General features: G+C 48.1%; 2 protein-coding genes across 4 annotated transcripts in view; one reads left to right on the top strand and one right to left on the bottom strand.

The window, feature by feature from the left end:
• Nucleotides 1-244: 244 nt before the first annotated feature.
• ADCK2 (aarF domain containing kinase 2) lies at nt 245-10,727 on the bottom strand. 2 transcript variants are annotated; one of them, XM_061371974.1, is made up of 8 exons: nt 9,787-10,727; nt 8,938-9,084; nt 7,298-7,426; nt 6,569-6,664; nt 4,342-4,593; nt 2,856-2,984; nt 2,313-2,366; nt 245-1,096 (listed from the first exon to the last, which is right to left on the bottom strand). In XM_061371974.1, exons 1-8 carry the CDS (start codon nt 10,702-10,704, stop codon nt 953-955), a joined length of 1,869 nt encoding a protein of 622 aa, XP_061227958.1. In that variant the 5' UTR covers nt 10,705-10,727; the 3' UTR covers nt 245-952. The 2 variants fall into 2 exon arrangements, with proteins under 2 accessions (XP_061227958.1, XP_061227959.1); XM_061371975.1 differs by having other exon boundaries at nt 955-1,112.
• A 1,244-nt stretch (nt 10,728-11,971) lies between these two features.
• DENND2A (DENN domain containing 2A) overlaps nt 11,972-17,324 on the top strand; it is a 62,019-nt gene continuing 56,666 nt past the window's right edge. For both annotated transcript variants that reach the window (XM_061371961.1, XM_061371962.1), the window contains exon 1: nt 11,972-12,127. The gene's annotated coding sequence lies outside the window, so the exon portion shown is untranslated. The remainder of the gene's footprint in view (nt 12,128-17,324) is intronic.

Raw genomic sequence — 17,324 nt, 5'->3', positions numbered from 1 at the left:
TTTTTGCTGGCTGTAATTAATTTAAACATTCACAATGCATTTTCCACCCATGCTTGGACTCGTTTTGCAAACTACTGGAAACAAAAGGCAAGAATTTGCATAGTAGTTAAAGCTTTGAGTTGATTGGGGTGAGACTAGGGGAGCATTGGAAGAGTGATAGGAAGGAAGCACACAGAGAAATAAGAAAGGCTTTTCTTCAAGCTTAAAGAAAAACCCAAATACAAAAGACTAAGAGCAGTACAAATATTCCCAAAAGTTGTTTTTATTATGGAATTAGGTCTCCTGCCTGGGCAAGTAGTTTCTTTTGCTGTTTGTTTGTATTGTGCTAGAGTGGTGGGGAGGGGGTGTCCATTTGCCTGGTCTATCTTTATCATCCCAAATGCTTAAGAACACACCACTCCCTGCAGGATCTCAGGACACTTCTACAATAAAAGTAGAAGCAGAAAGTGCAGAAGACAAAAATGTTATTGGCTTTTTTTCAATCTGAATGAGTTGCTTAGGTGGTGTTGGCACACCATGTCTCATACCACGGTGACAGGTGAGTCAGTATAACAACTTTACATATTTAACCTGATACATTTCAAAGCAGACTGCTCTGAACATCTTTTTACAGACTTCTAGACAAGTCAGACTGCTTTTCTTGTCAGACTGCAGCGATCATGTGCACCTAAACCACATGATATGCCAATTTAAAAATGATCAGAGCCCATTAGCTCTTAGGACTATGCGGTGAGTCAGAAGTCTCTAACTGTGCAAAGTCTTCCTGGTTTCTGGAATTCTGATCATCTCAGCCTAGTGCTTGGCTGAAACAACTGAAAGCAACATTAATGGAGAGTAACCTCTGCATGGTATGTCCCCAAGATAAACATGACTTCTCATCATCAGCTTCTTTCTCAGCTCACTGACGGCACAGGCATAACCCTGCACAGAGGGGGGCAGCGGCCACAGGAGTCTATCTGAGGACAGAAGCTGCAGTTTTGATGAGCAGTGGTTTAGCTGCTTCTAGAATGTCCAGTTCAGGATCCAGGGAACGACCAAGTCCTTCCAGAACCATGATGGCAAAGATGATGGAAGCAAAATTGCTTTCAAGCTTCACCTAGAATGACAAGAGACTAAATGGAGTTGGCAGACCTCACTTTCTCCTGAGCCAGTTCTACAGAATGGGCTAAGAGCTCCACAGAATTCTCTGGCTAAGCTGAGAGGGAAGAGGCTGGGAAGAGCTTATGCACACGTGAAGCTATACTGCAACTCCATCACTTGGGAGTTTCAGAACTCACTGAAATCCAGCAGCAGGCCCAAAAATAAGGTGACAGTTTCAGGTTAAATGCCCTAAGGGAACCTAGAAGTTTGTTTTTCAGCTCCAGAAGGGGACTGGGATTTTTTTTTTTTCTTCCATACTGATATAGCAGGACCTTAGGAGTCCTCACCATTGCTAGTGTAGTTATAAGCTGCAGTATCCAATGTACTTGAACACAGGCACATGCATAAAGGGGATCTTACCTCCTGAATGGCTACAAATGAGCCCCCCAGATCACAGAGGAAAGCTCTGCTCTGCATGTGACCAAACTATTCCCCAGTTCTCAGCCAGGTACTGGGACTGTTTCAAGGCATACCGGGGCATTAAGAATTCATCGAGTTGAGAGGATTTGCTTTGTAAGGGCCTAAATTACATTTTATTTTATTAGAAACCAGCTTAATGAGGCTTAATGACAGAAACCTCTAACTAAGGAATGTTTAGAGGGACCCTTTACAGGCTGGGCAGCTATGTAGCTGACAGCTATCTCATCTCCTGTAGTTCAGGCCACCATAGCTTTATCGATTTCCAAAGTTGTCTGAAACTCTGGAAACATGTTCTCCAAATACTATCATCTGTAAGATGGAACCTCTGTTCTGTTAACAACTTCTCACTTTGAAGGTTTCTAACAAACCTGTAAAATGGCCTACTGCAGTTCCATAACCCCACATCAAGGAAGAGGTCTAGGGGAGAAAGTGTGTAGTGGTACAACGAAGGGAACATACATTAGATTTCATTTTCTCCTTGTAAGTGATTATAAAAAAATAGGAAAAATGTATCACAGAAATATTCCTTTTAGTTAAATGTGGTATTAAGGCAGACCCAAGAAACTGGTCGTGGCAGGGTGTGTATCAAGACCTGAGAAACAAATATGCCTGCAATACTGAATAATGAATTCCTGCAGCTTGTTTCAGAATCCACAGTCATGTCCCCCCTTGTTAGCCCTTCATGTTCATTTGAGTATTTCTCCCTCCCAAAATGAACTGCCAGCTACTGAAGGCAGACAACAGGACCTCACCTTATGGGTCATCAACAGTTTGAAGACATTTGAGAGCAGATTTGCCACCTGAAGCTGAAATACAAAAGGAGAAGTTAACAACTGAAAAAAAAACCTGTAGTCAAGAAGACTGGGTAACAACAGGCTGGATTCTTCTAAGTGTTAGCATTTAGTTCTGGTGGTGGGACAAAATTATTGGGCTGCCAACAGCCACCATCAAGATATGATTTCCCCCCCACCCTGGCCAGGATAAGGAGTTCAGCTATGACCTGTGGTTCTGCTTACTTGTTAGCCCAGGAAGGCTGAGAACATCTGACCTCACAGCAGTACACAACATGCATTAATTTGTTCAATGCCACCACACTACATACTCTGAAGCACCCAGGCTGGCCTTAGCTAACAGGATGCAAGCTGTAACATTTGGCTTAGCAGCTCCTCGCAGGGAACCGCAAATGTTGTTGGTAAGTGCTGACGCGATAAGAGCTGGCCTTTCCACATGACTCATTCTGAAAGCCAAGTTGCAATGCACTACTGATAAGCAAGGGTGGGACATAGTGCACTCACCTTTCCCAGGGCAATGGTGTTCCCCCGGACCTTGGTCACTAGTTCCGCCATCTCAGCTTTGAATCGCTCGATATCCTGGCACTGGTTAGCACGGGCATGATGAAGGATCAGTTCTGCCACTCTCTCCCCCTGTGAAACAAGTTGAACAGGATCACTGGTGCCCACAGGGAGCTGGAAGGCCCCTGCTGAAAAGGTCCCTGGAGGAAGCACACTGCAGGGAGAACTCCCAAGCCCAGTCTTTCCCATTCCAGCAACAGAGACCCTATGAATCAATAGAAACAGGTGCAAGAGCAGCAGAACTGGTCCAAAAGTCTTAGCTCATATCTATCAAAATCCTGTTCATTTTTCTTTCGGGATAGAACACCACAAAGGTATTTCTCAGGCAGTCAGAAGTTTTAGGGGAGGGAAATAAAACCCACATGATGAATGTTTTCTTCTTAGCAGAGGGGATAATAGTGTAAAGAAGGGCATATATTAACTTCCCTTATGGGCTAGGTCCAACCCTTAACCTGCAAACTACAGAGGAGTGAACTTATTCTACACCAAGAGATGTTTGGTGAGAAAGGGAGCCATACCCAGGCTTCACCTGTGAGAGGCTTTGTAGCTCTTGGAAGACATGTCTGACAGTGATGTACAGAGCCACAGCCCAAGATTCAGCAATGATATGGTGTAGCAGTTTTTCTACCTGTAGATCATGAATTAGATCACTGCCTGAGCCATGAAGGACTTGCAATCAATCAAATGTTTGCAGTCTTACTCAGTGCCTGAGAAGTAAGTCTGGCAGCACATGAGGGCCCCAATACACAGTTTAGCACTTACTCCTCAGTATACTTCAGCAGGTTAAACTGAGCAAGTTAATGTGTCCCTCTTTGAGATACGCTGCTGAGCCATCCAACCCACAGCTGAGAACCAACAATGTGCAAGTAGGAACACAGATGCTTGCTCTCAGAATGAACAGGAGACATTGGCACTGGATTCTCTAGTCAATCTGAGACTGTATTTTAAGTAAGTGGGAAGGAGAATAAAGTAGTTCCCCTTATACAAAGGGACCTGGCAGAGTCCAGACCCTGCACCCCCACTGTTTTGCTTCCTCTTCTCTACCATGCTGACACAACAACAAAATGTGTATGGAAGACCAAGATGTTGACCTGTTCCCTCCTCTTCTCTAACTTGGCAGATTCCTGCAACAATCTCAAACACAAGTGGCTTCCAGGCAATCCTAACTTGCATCAGAAGCACTCGACCTTGGAAGTAGGAACCAGTGCTTCCTGTTTCCTGGGCCACTAAAATCACTCCACTCTGGCAGCCTCCTTGCTGAGGCTGAACATCTTACCCTGTGTGCAGTATAGCTTCCAAGCTACCATTTCTCCTGTCCCCTCTTAAGGATTGTGGAAACAAGAGAGGAAAACATCACTTTGGCCATCAGACTCTACTGCTGTCTCCCTTCCCCAGCCTCAGCTACCCAGCCCCGTGACAGAGGCCTCACCTGGCCTTGGACCACAGCTGTGAAAACTGCCCTGAAGTTCCGCATGTCAGCACTCTGCAGCTCAGCCACGATCCCTGCATCCAGCAGCACCAGGCAGAGCTGCCTGAGGGGTGGCTGCACTTCCACCACAAGCGTGTCACACAGGTCCACGATGGCTGCCTGCTCTTTGCCGCTGGTGCTGACGTGAGCCGTGCCTTGAACCAGGATGTTCCCAGGGTGCAAGTCAGCATGGACAAAGTTGTCAACAAAGACCTAGAGGATGGGAAAGTCTTAGAGCCGCTCATTCCAACCAAACCTACCCGCATCAAAACCTGCAGGCCAACAGTAAAGGTTTGTTTCTGGTCTGTTCACCATCATTACTAATGTACATCATCCTAGACTACTACTCAGCACTGAAGACCAGCTGTGCTGAAATGGCATGAGTGCCACACTGATGGAGTCAGCAGAGCTGTGTGAAGCCATCCTGTGTGTTTGTTAGAGATCAGGTAGGACACGCAGAATTCCCAGCAGGGAACAGTAGTGCTCTTTGGTAACTAACCCTGAACTTGGGGCACACTGGTGGCCCTTGGCAAAAAGCAATGGAATAAGAACAGGCCATTTACCATTCAGTATCATGGGTTATAGTGAAGGGTTAAGTTTGTCTAGTCCACGACAACAACCCACATTACAACTGTATCGAAAAGTAAGGAAAACAAGGTAAGAGAAACCAAACATATGTAGCACTTCTCTGCTCTCCTAGCAGTTAGCACCTGAAAGGACTAGCAAGAGGGCAAGTACAAGACTACTTCTCCACTAACCCCCACGGCCACCTGGGACTGCAGGACTTCCTGCCTCAAGTAGGTTATCTTTGTATTTCGTGGATTTCTCCTGTGAGTTTGCCCAGTTGCCACATACATAATTAGAACTAGGGCAGGTTTTAGGCATCGTCTGAAAAAGTTACCTCTAATATTAAATTTTTGTCCTCCTTATTGTTCTGTTTTGAGAAGGCATAATCAATAGATCCATATTCACTCTTGTACACTCATGAGTGCATACACCTCTGTCAGAAGCTACTCATTTCTCTGCTTTCCAGAGTTAAGAGTCCAAATAATTTCACTAGCTCGGTATGGAAGCCATTCCACACCAACCTTCCTCTACTCTTCTTCTAGCCCTACCACAGCCCTTAAAATGGAGGGTCCTGGACAGACTAGAACTGAGTATTCAAGAAACAGGTATTTGTTTTACTTACAACCATAATGTTGTTTCTTTGCTCTTTAATTCTTTTCTACTCCTAAAATAGGGGAAGGTGTTGTTTTGTTCCTAACTGTTGAATATAATGTTAGCATAAAACTATTCTAGTTCCACCACAGCTTTTATTACTCATAAAAGCAATTTCAGAGTCTACTGCACTACATGGAGTCAGAACTGCAGGCCTCGCCACTGCCCTAGCATGTTGCTGCAGTTAGCAACTGAATTTCATCTGACACTTAATGGCCACACACTCAGCAGTGTGAGGTTCTTTTGGAATTCTTCCCTGCTAGATCTCATGGCCCTTCACAAGACACTTGTGTCACCTTCTCAACACTCCCTTCCAGGTCATTTGGAATTATTTCAACCACAGAACAACTAGACAGCCAGAAGCTGAATCAGAAGTTGAATCTGGCCAGGTTTGTCTTCTTAACTCTGTATTTAGTTCTTCCTTAAAAAAGGCAGTTTTGGAGGAGGAGTCAATAAATAAAGAAGCTACCTAGCAATTTTCCCTGTGAGCTGCATCCATAGGTCTCTGCAGAGAGCATACTTGCCAATTACATTGTACTTGGGCAATATATGAACATCCATTTAATAATGAATTTGTGGGTTTCCTCAGCAATACACTGATCAAGTTGCATAGGATGACCCTACTGTGTGCAAGCAGATTACCCTTTTTCAGTGGAAGAAGCTTGTGTAGACTACAGTATTGGTGTACCTTGCCCAGGCTCTACTCAGCCCTTGCATTGATATTCCACATGAAGTATAGACCCTCCCTCTGCCAGTTCAGGAGCTGCAAGTGTCCCAAGTCCTGAGTTACTGCGAGATACCTGCCATCCACAGGCTGGCTCTAAAAGGCACAGCTCTGGTCTGAGCCCATGGGGAGATGGGTAAGAGATGTGAGAACAGGTTCTCTTTTTAGTCCTATTGTCTCATTACCCCAACTGAATAGCTTCTGCAGGAAAACAACCTTCACTCCTAGACTCAGCCAAGTACCTACCATCTTTAGCAGCATGTCCATGCCCATCTTTGCAAGCCTCTGTCTCAGCTCTGTGGCAATCTCTGCGTGGAGGTAGTGTGAAATAGGCTCACTCTCCTGAAATAAAGACAAGAGCTGGAGTCAAACACACCCTGCATCCCACCTTCAAGCACACCTTTACCTAGGTGCCCACACTTAGGGGAGGGCCTAGAAAGGACCTGCTCAACAGAGGCTGTACTGAATGCGATACAGAACACAGGTTTGCTCTTTGGAAAGAAGGTCTGATACCGCCTGGGGCAGAAATACTCTTGCAAGGATCACACACAGGAAAAATAAGGGTGAGAGTAGCTTTGGTTTGAGTCAAACATGCACGAGGAAAGTGAGGTAAGCATCAAAAAGCTTCAGATTGCTGAGCTCCTTGCTTTGACCCATCACAGAGGAGAGCTGAAGCATGGTGTTGGTTTGCAAAGCACAGGCAAGCACGTGGTGGCTGGACACACTGCTGGTCTGCTTGGTTTCAGGCCAAGTGTCCACTTCTATATGGAGTTCTCTGCCACCTGTCTTCCAGGATACACTGCTCACAAACAGCGTGGAAAGGACACTGAGGAAGGACACCAATTTCTTTAAGCAAGCAAGAGAAAAGCATCCTTCTGCCTCTGATCACTACTTCTCAAGAAATATCTTCCTGGCATGTCACCCCTTAAGGGCCTTATCCCTGCTACCACCACTCCCAGACCCTGGGACTCTTACCTCAAATGTTTCCACTAGAACATCTGCTGTGACCAAAGGCCAAAGGGGAGTTGGAAACTTCACAAAATCGACATCTAGGAAATTTTGTCGGAAGCGCTCCAGATTTCTGGCTTCATAGCGTAAGTCAATCTCAAGGGAGAAAAAGAAAAAGCAGGCTGCAAATTATATTCAATTAGAATTAGCTCTTCAGGACTCTGTATGATGCAGTATTCATCTGTATGATGCAATATTCACAACTGTATGATGAAATATTCAATACCAACAAAAGTAGTCAGAAAGCCAGAATGATAACAAAATAGTGGTGCTTCTTACAGCTTTCCTGATGGAAGAGTCGGAGTAAAAGACTGGGTAATGGACAGACACAACCCAGCACCTTTAAAATATGGATGACTTATATAGGCCTGATGTCTCAGAAAAGAGGACTGCATTATTTTCAACAGTAAGACAGAACCTGAATCAAAGCTCACTGTCCAGCTAGCAAGTCAAACAGACAAGGCAGAAGAACTGCAGCCCTAATTTCGCCTTACAGATAGGCAGCCACAGCAGGAAAAATTTAATGTAACATGTACAAAATAATCCACTGTGCAAAGTCCTGCCCTAGTTCTTCAGTGATCTTGACACAAGGCATCTCTCCTGCCCACTACTGCTGCTCAAGGAGGTAGGATAATCTTGCCTCACCTCCCTCATCTGGCAAAGGGAAATATCCGAGGAACACTTCTTGGACTTCTAAAGTGAAAGGAAAAGGAGTTACAAGTGTATCAGATGCTCTCCTAATCCTCAGCCTTCAGTACATCCACCAAAAGCTTTGCTAGATTAAACTGGTACTAGTGACTTGAACCACATCTGAACACAGTCCACAGTTTATACAGCATGGATTTACTGTGTAGGTCCTTTTGCAACAGGGGAAAAGAATTAAGGCTTTCAAAAGCTTGTACAGATTGCAGATTGCAATCTAGACATAAAAATGGCATTAGCAGATAATTGTTCATTTTAACAGAAACATCACCCTAATTGAGCCTGTAGTGAAATCTTTGTAAGTTTGGTAGTAAGGATGTGTCAAGACTGTCTTTAGAAGACATTAGTGAATCCCTTTCAAGTCTATTCGCAAAGCTTAACTTTATCAATATTGAGTCTGATGACAACACAATATAGAATGTGTTGTTAACCTATGAGAAAGCATATTAGTTATGCCAATACATATCTCAGTGCTAACAAACATGACCAGTGAGCACAAACTGCAAACATCTGTGTGGGATTAGAGACAAAAAACACATCTGAGAAATTATTTTCCTAAGGAGAGGCCTTTACCAGCATTCATGTTTCAGAAAGCTGCAAAAAGGCCTGTGACCATGGCTAGCTGCCTGTTCAGGCTGTTCACTAGAAAACATACTCAAAAGTCTAAAAAAAGATTTTAAAATCTGATAAAGACTTATTGTTTTCACTGCTTTGTTTTACTCTGTGAGCACGTAAGCTTCCCTACAGTAACATTATGTGACTGATTAGAATAAAGAACATAACTAAAGAACAAGCAAGTCTTCACCTAATCCTTGAAAACAGGGTAGTATGAACAGAGTCAGAGCCAGCAACAAGATCAAAGGCAGTTTTGTTTCAGTACGTGGGGACCATGGCATTGCACCCACCTGCTGAATCATAAGCTTCTCAAACTCCTCCACAATCTCTGTCAAACTGAGCCACTTGAATCCAGGGAGAAGTCCAATGATGTGGCTACCTAGCTTCATGAGAAAAAGATCCATCTGGACTTGGTGGACCAGCCCAGGGTGCAGGACCTGCATAAGAACCAACAGTGGCAAGATCAACTTCCTAGACACTCCACGTCAATCAACTCAAGCGACACACTCCAGATAGCTAGAACCCAGCCTGTTGGACTGGGTGTTTCCCCAGCTAGTCCTCAGAACTCAGATCTTGCCATGGCTTAAGTTGTAAAAAAACATTTTGTAACTGTCAAATGGAATATATCTGTGTTATAGTCTCACCCTATGCCATTTTCCACTGCTTTCACACTCCCACTTGTTCCCTGCTATGCAGTACTGACTAGTATTTGGAGCAGCTCAAACGTAAGGTTTCTTTAAATAAACTTTGCTGGAAAGAACTTCTCTGTTCCAGATTTCTTCATGTAAGCAGAGGAGGGGGTTTCCTTGTCTGGAATGTGAAACCAAACTTAATATTCATCCTTTTAATGTAAACTGCGCCCTTGTAAGCATTTATGGCATCCACATGCCACATCAAATGGTGCCATAGGCAGTTATGTGTCCTCAAGCTCTCCAGGCTTGAAAGAGCTGGAGCTACTGCAAGTCTGGATTGCAACTGGCTGGAATGAAAACACTGAGAAAAGACACTGAGGGAGATGAGCATCACTTCTCACTTCACCTGGCCTCAGCCAGCTGCTCATCTCCATGGAAATTAAAACCTGATAAGCGTCATCCAGCACCCTCCATTTTCACACACTACCAGTCATGTGTATGACTTACTTTAATGGCTACAGGTGTGAGATGTCTGGCTGATGAAGGATGTACATTCACGAGTGGTTTGGCCATTTGCCCCATAAAGGACATCCCATTCTCAGGACTTCTCCAGGAGCAGTCTGCTGCACTGAGCTCCTCCCTGCTCCTGTCATCCCGTATCTGCTCACTCTTCCTCCTCCTCAGCCACCTGAGGAGGCCTCTAAAGCCTGACGCTTCCCATGCTTCAAAAGCAGTCCTGAACTCCAAGTGTTGCACTAGCTCCTTGGCCTGGGAGCCACCGATAGCCGTGAGGTCGGCATAGGCTTTATACACCTGGGCAACACAGCCCGAGCCGACCGGCTCCTGGCTCTGGAACTTGAGGATGCTCATCCAGTCCTCACCAAAGGCCTTCCTTAGGAGCTCATCCGTGTGGCCCCACGGGTGTGGGCTCACCTCGATGTGCAGCTTAGAAAACTCATCGCAGAAGGCCTCTGAAAAGAGGTCCCTCCGCGTGCTGGCCCACTGGCCCAGCTTCACACAAGTAGGGCCGGCGGCCTCGGCCGCCCTCCGCAGCAGCCGCAGCCACAGGGCGGCCAGGCCGGGCCACAGGCGGCTCAGCGGGTAGAGCAGCAGCAGGGGGCCGAAGCGGAGCAGCAACGCGCAGGCCCGCAGACCCATCCGGAGTACCAGACCCAAACGTCGCAGCAGCACCCGGGGGGGCGGCTCAGGGCAGCGCTCCCCGACCCACACCGGTCCCCGCTGCCCCGGCCTCTCCTTCCAGCCGGTCCCCGCGGGCACCGCCAAGGCCACCGCAACCCAGCGCCGGGTCCGCAGCCCGCCGCGCCCTACGGCCGCCCAGCCGGGCAGCCCTCCCCTGGCCCCAGCGGCCCGTCCGAGGAGGGGGCGCGGGAGCGGCAACAGCCGCACAGCACTACCCGCCACCATCACCTTTCACCGCCGGTAACGGCCACGGGACGGGGGGGAAACGGGGACACACGACTGGGCGGACGGACCGAGCAGTCAGCCAATCAGCGCTGGCAGGCGGTGGCGGCCCGCCCCTTAAAGGGACAGGAGGGAAGAGCACTGAGGGAAGAGCATTCTTCCCGCTTCGGATATGGCCATGGAGTCCTGTGAGGGGAAGAGCTTGACTGAGCCATAGCCTTCTGAGTGGGAGCGTCCCCTCAGTCATTACTAGGGGAAGAGGGGTTGCCCCTTCCCTTTTGTCACCCGGTGACATACTTGAGGCAGAGCCTTCATCTCTCCACCCGTTTTGACAGTTGGGGTGGGCTCTTGCCGTGTGGTGGATCAAGCTATGCAGGCGGCTGACACCTATTAATGAAAGTCAGTGCTGCGGTAATGGCAGTACCTGAGGGGCCACGACGGCACATCACTACTAATAAAAGAAATTAAAGCAAAAGCCTGCTGGTTGCTCAGTTGAGGTAATGAGGATGCAGCTGGTGGTCATCTGTCTCTTCCTTTTGGAAGCTTTAGTGTGTAACCACAACCCAACAGAAAGTGTGTTTTAGGGGGCAGCCACCGCAAAGGTGATGCTGCCACTCATGGTTATTCGGGAAAGTTGCTGTCTTGTGCAGCAAGGCTTTGAGCTGGGAGCCGTGTCCTTTCCCACTGGGAGTTCGGCTGGTTTCCAGCTTTGGGTGTATGTCCCTAACTGCCTGCTTCTACAGAGGGGAAATAAAAATATATCCCCTTTCTTATATTTTAATGTACCATGGGAACCAACAGCCTGTAGGAAGAATTAATCCACTTTCCAATCCAGATCATTCCCTCGCTTTAACATCAGGTAGCTCGAATCTGACCAAGCCAATCTGTGCCAACAGGCAGCTGGATTACGACCCTGCGCAGGCAAACTGGATCAACGGATGGAAATCATTTAACAGGCTTGAGGCTTCCCGTGAGCTGGCAGATTCTGTGACTAATACAGCAGGGGAAAGCTTTGGAGTAACGAGTGTTGCTTTGGTGCCGTGTAGCGACTGCCATAGAATCACAGAATGGTCAGGGTTGGAGGGGACCTCAGGATCCCTCGGATGTTTCTATCTGCAACCAGAAAGGCACCTTCTCCACCTCATCACTTTTGCCCGCCGCCCCGGTACGCGGGACTGCCCCGAGAAGAGGGGCCGGGCGCCGTTGCCATGGCGGCGGGTGGGGCGGTGCTCCTGCCGGAGGGCGGCCCGGGCCGGGGCCGGGGCCGGGGCCGGTGGCGGCGGGGGGCGGCGGCGGCGGCGTAGCGGCGCTGCATGGCGCAGCGGGCGGGGAGCCCCCAGCCGCGCGTCCGCAGGCCGCCAGCCCGGCGCCGGGCGCCGCCGCCATGCAGGAGTACGGCCCCTCACGCCCGCCGCCGCTGAGAAAGGTAGGGGGGCGCAGAGGGACCCGTGGTGGGGTTGGGGCAGCGGCGGGCGTTACCGGCAGAGAGTGGGCAGAAGGTACCGGGAGGCAGCCCGCCGCCGCCGGCTAGACCGCTCTTCCGTGGTGGCGGCCGGGGCGCGGGGGATCGGTGCCGCTCCAACAGATCTTTTAATTCCTTTTCCCCTTCAGCCACCAAACTGTCTTTTTTCCCCCCTTCTCCGGTTGTGTGTTCGGTTGCAATAGAGGGAAACCGGGGGCCGTGAGCCAGTCCCCCACCGTCCCGGCCGCTGAGGGTACCGCCGCTCGGCCCCGCCGCTTTCCCGCCGGCTCTGCTGCTGCTCCTGCTGTCCCCGCCGGGCGCGGGTGCGCTGGGTCGGCTGCTGGAGCGGCTCTCGGCCGCAGGCGGGTGGGAGAAGGGCGGAGGGAACGCGGGGAGCTGCTGAAACGCGACCCAAGTGGTTCGGAGCGATGGGGGAGCAGAGGCAGCCCAGCCACGCAGCACGGGGCCCCTGGGTGAAGTCAGCCCTGCCTTGCTCTCCGGCAGGAGAAAAAGCTGAGGAAACGCTAAGCAGATTCTTTGGGGGAAACAGCAGCCTTCTCCTCAGTTTCAGCAAAGCCCTGAACCTCTCCATCCATGATTGTACCTCTGTATTTCTCTCTGCTCTGGATAGCCTGTTTTTCTCTTACTTTGCCTTTGGCAGGAGCATTTCTGACTCCTACTTTGGATCTATGAGAATATTCACCTGGGGATGTCCTGGGGAGAGAAACTCCTTGCTTGCCTTCCCGCTGTGATACCCAGGATAGTGGGTGCTAATCGGTTAGGCACGGAGCTGGTGGAGAGGAACGGTGGTTGGGAAGGGAATTTACAGCTGTCTGCTGCCGTGATCCCCGGGTGTCAAATACAAACTGGAGGGTAAAGCATGCAGGTGTACTTGGGACGCTTTCAGAGGTTTTGGTTTTATGAGTCTCCAAGGAGCCTGGCTCTTAATGCTCAGTGCTGGAAAATGAATGGTCAGGAGGGGACTGAGGCTTTCAGACTGCTTGGGGCTGCACTAGAGCCGTGCAGGAGCAGGCAGTAAGTGCTAAGCAGGGACACTTAATCCTCCCCTTCTTCCAAGGAACACAGTTTGTTTCCTGGACAGATCAGCAAGTTGTATGGGAGCTGTTCCTGACCCTGAGGTGTTCCTGGCCACTTCTGCTCTTGCAGTTTATGCAGGGTTGTTGTCTTTGGAGAGGACTGTCTGTGGCCTGGAGCTCAGCTGGGAGGATAAAGAGAGGGGCAGAGGGATTTCCATGGTGCTTTCATTTGCTACTGGGAGGTGAACTGCTGGTGTTGCTGGTGGCTTAAAAAGCTGTTTTCTGTGTTGGCTGCCACCTTGCTAACCACTCATTCTTGGTGTGTGGTTGCGAAGTCCAATGAAGTGTACTGGCTCTGTTTCTGAACCACCAGAAAGGGTGGTTACTGTATCCTGCCAGAGGAGAGGAATGTGCTTCCTTGACCCTTGTGTTGTATTCTGAATCGTCATTGGGATAGTGTTTGTGGGATTTGGTGGTTGGTGTTTTGGGCTTGTTTGGTTGTGGGTTGTTTTTTTTCAAGTAATCCAGTGTTTCAGTATGTGAGAATGGGTATCTACCACACTGGGACAGGCTTGGAAACATCTGAAAATGCTAAGTATGGAAATGAGAGGAAAGCCACAGGATTTCCCAGGGTAATAGAGCGCCTCTTTGAGAAACGGAAGAGAAAGCATTGAAAACAAAGGGCTCTGGAGCAACCCAGGATGTAGAAAACAGGCTGAAGATTTATGGCTCAACTGGGACCACTCTCTGCCTGCGGGTGAGAAGGTTGTGTGCTGAAGCCTGTGTTGGCCTTTGGCACGTCCCTGTTCTGACAGTCCATGCAGAATTTACTTCTTCTTCATCAGCTCAGATCCCCAGGCACAATATTCCTTGTAGACCACAAGTGTGTGTGGAGTGTCCCAGGGTGCTTCTTTCAGTGGTGTCCTCAGCTTGCTGCCCTGGGAAATCTTTTTAGGACATTTTGTCTGCAGAGACAACCACGTGATACTTTCTGTTCTCCAAAAACAAGAAGGGCATTTAGATCCCTTGTCAAGTGCTTACAATATGCTTGTCTTTCTCCCATGCCTGGCATATTTACATGCCAGAAATGTTCATTTTAACAGGGACATCATAAATAAAGACCATGTAATCTGAAAGTCTGTGGTTTTCAGAGGGGATCAAAAGGAGCTTTTCCACCAAGTTGTTCTGAATATCGGCCATAATAACTAATTCATATGGACAGGAATTAAAACCTCTGTTTTGCTGGATGCTCTGGGGGCAGAGAGGCAAATGCAGTCCTTGCCCCAGGTTTAAGAAGTTTGCCAAGGAGATCTTCACATGACAAAGCCAGACTTTTGAACATGGAGAGATGCTGGGCATTTCAGAAATGTCCCGGTAAGTGTTACATACTTCTGGATCCCCCGAATGCATCGTGCAAGGTAGCTGGTTCTCTCTTATTTTTGCAGCACCTGACATTTATTTCCTGACTGGAACTGTGCTAAAGCTGCTCCTTCTTAAGTGGAGGCCAGACCAAGGGGAGAAATGGCTCTGTAGAGCACCATTAAGCCCATGAGAGTGGAGGAGCAGCTTCTCTGCAGCTCTTGTTGAGGCTGGTTAATTGTGGTGATCAGCTGTGTCAGGCATCCAGAACTGGGGTATAAGCCCTTTAGGGAAGCATTTTTTAGCGGAAGGATTTAAGTACTAGTGGCCGATATGTCTGTTGGAAGGATCCCAAGAGCTGGCTGGAAGAGGCCTCTGCTATGAAGGAAATGCTGAAATGGGACTTTTAATGAACTTGCATAGCAGTTCCTTAAGGATTGAGAAGACTCTCCACAGGGAAGAAGGGAGTGGGTTGTAGCTAGAAAGAAATTCCTTTGTTGTTTTAAAGTTCTGACAATAAATGAGTGAGCTTGGGTTTGCCTAGATAAGCTCAAATAACATCACATCTGAGGGGTACTGATCTGTAAGCATGTTTTACCCAGACAAGGCTGAAGAAGAGACATTTTCTTGACTGTAGCTCTGAAGTGTAAGGGAAAGGACAATAGCACATTTATCTTGCTTATGGGTTTATTATGGTATCCCTTCTCTGCTTTTCAACTCTTAAGTGGATTTACCAACTACTGGAAATGAAAGCAAAGGCAGAAATGCATGAAATGCATATACTGTTTAGTGGTGGTTTCAGCCCAGATTTTTATAGAATCATAGAATAGTTAGGTTTGGAAAGGACCTTAAGATGATCAAGTTCCAGCCCCCCTGCCATGGGCAGGGACACCTCGCTCTAAACCATATCACCCAAGGCCTCGTCCAACCTGGCCTTGAACACTGCCAGGGATGGAGCATTCACAGCCTCCCTGGGCAACCTATTCCAGTGCCTCACCACCCTAACAGGAAAGAATTTCCTCCTTATATCCAATCTAAACTTCCCCTGTTTAAGTTTTAACCCATTACCCCTTGTCCTATCACTACAGTCCCTAATGAAGAGTCCATCCCCAGCATCCCTGCAGGCCTCCTTCAGATACTGAAAGGCTGCTATGAGGTCTCCACGCAGCCTTCTCTTCTCCAGGCTGAACAGCCCCAACTTTCTCCGCCTATCTTCATATGGGAGGTACTCCAGTCCCCTGATCATCCTCGTTGCCCTCCTCTGGACTTGTTCCAACAGATCCATGTCCTTCTGATGTTGAGGACACCAGAACTGCACACAATACTCCCAAGTGAGGTCTCACGAGAGCAGAGTAAAGGGGCAGGATCACCTCCTTCGACCTTAGTGAAGACTACTTACATTCTCAGTGTCCATGGTCAGCCTTGTGTATACCATATGACTGAATGAACTCCAGGCTACTGTGCTTTTGAAATGAGTGCTTCCACAGAAGCCTTAGGTGTTCTTGAATTTAGGTGCCTAAAGCAAAGAAGCTAAAGTCCCTGGAGCCACTGCCCCTCTGCAACCTGGGTTTTCAGCTGAGGGCTGTGTCCTTGGGTGAAAGCCTGGCTCAGAGCAGGCAGAGGAGCAGTTCAAGGTCTCTGTTATATAGCACTAAAAAGTGGCATCACTATGTTACATGAGTAAATACGTGAGGTCCTGTAGGCCAATCCTATTCAAGTTCTGTTGCAGCCTTTAAGGGGTTCACGCTCAAGGTACTCTGTGTCTGTAGACACAGGACTGATGAGGTGTTAAGTTCCCAGTCTGGTTCCTGATCGGAGCAATGGATACTTGCCTGCTGTCTGTGTGGGTCTTCACCAGTTCATGTCTTTTAGTGAGCCAGGAGCTCAGTGGGAACTCAGGGGATAGAGCCCGCCATCATGATGGGCCTTTCCTTTCTCTGCCGAGATGGCTCTGTGTAGCTGTGAACCGTATCTTGGGGTTCCAGCCCATCATGTGCAGTTGCAAACAGAGGTTGTGCTTTTGGGATAATCCTGGTGTGATGGTCAGGGTAATCTGTGCCAAAACCCTGTGGGTGTATGCTGCTCTGAGATAAATATGTTGCCTAAACATTTGCTGGTCAAATGTGAGGTGCTGTGTGTGTGACAGACCCTAAAAGTGGGCTCATGATGAATCTTGCTTGCAAGAATTTTGAAACACAAGGACTCTTTTTTTTTAGTGCAAATAACATGTATTGAGACCCTTATTTCTGTCTTTCCTGCAATTAGTACTGTCCCATGGTAAAACTGGGGGGAAGTCAAGCATAGTTGGAAAGATGGAAGCTCAAAAGTGCGATGTCCTGCTGGAATAAACACTGTGAGTGCTGGTATAATCTTCATCCCTTGTTTCAATGCTTTGTCCCTCTCCAGGTTAGAGAAACCACCTGCAGCTGGCATACTATTAGTTCCAGGATTTAGCAGGTCAGAGTCAATAGTTAGAGTGGTGATTATAGGTTAGGTTTTACTAATTAAATTTGTTAGGATTTAATACATCTCTGAGGCCTTCTTGTACATTTTGGGTGAGGTTATCATCCCACCACTGGGATGCGGCCAGCTAGCTATGCTTGAGGTCTTTTGGTTTTCATTTTTTAATCACTCATGCAAACGACACTTTGCCCTGCATATTACCTGTTATCTTCATGTGTGTTACACGTGCCCTTTGCTGAACATGAGGTATGTCTGTGTTGGCCGTCTGATAAGTAACTGGTGGGCCACTGGCATAGAGCCTC

Source organism: Neopsephotus bourkii, unplaced genomic scaffold (genome assembly GCF_033783945.1).
Source record: "Neopsephotus bourkii isolate Nb327-2 ecotype Australia unplaced genomic scaffold, CSIRO-AGI_Nbou_v1 NB_1589, whole genome shotgun sequence".
Taxonomy (NCBI): Eukaryota; Metazoa; Chordata; class Aves; order Psittaciformes; family Psittacidae; genus Neopsephotus; species Neopsephotus bourkii.
The sequence above is the reverse complement of the archived record's forward strand: the minus strand, read 5'-3'. Positions and strand labels throughout refer to the sequence as shown.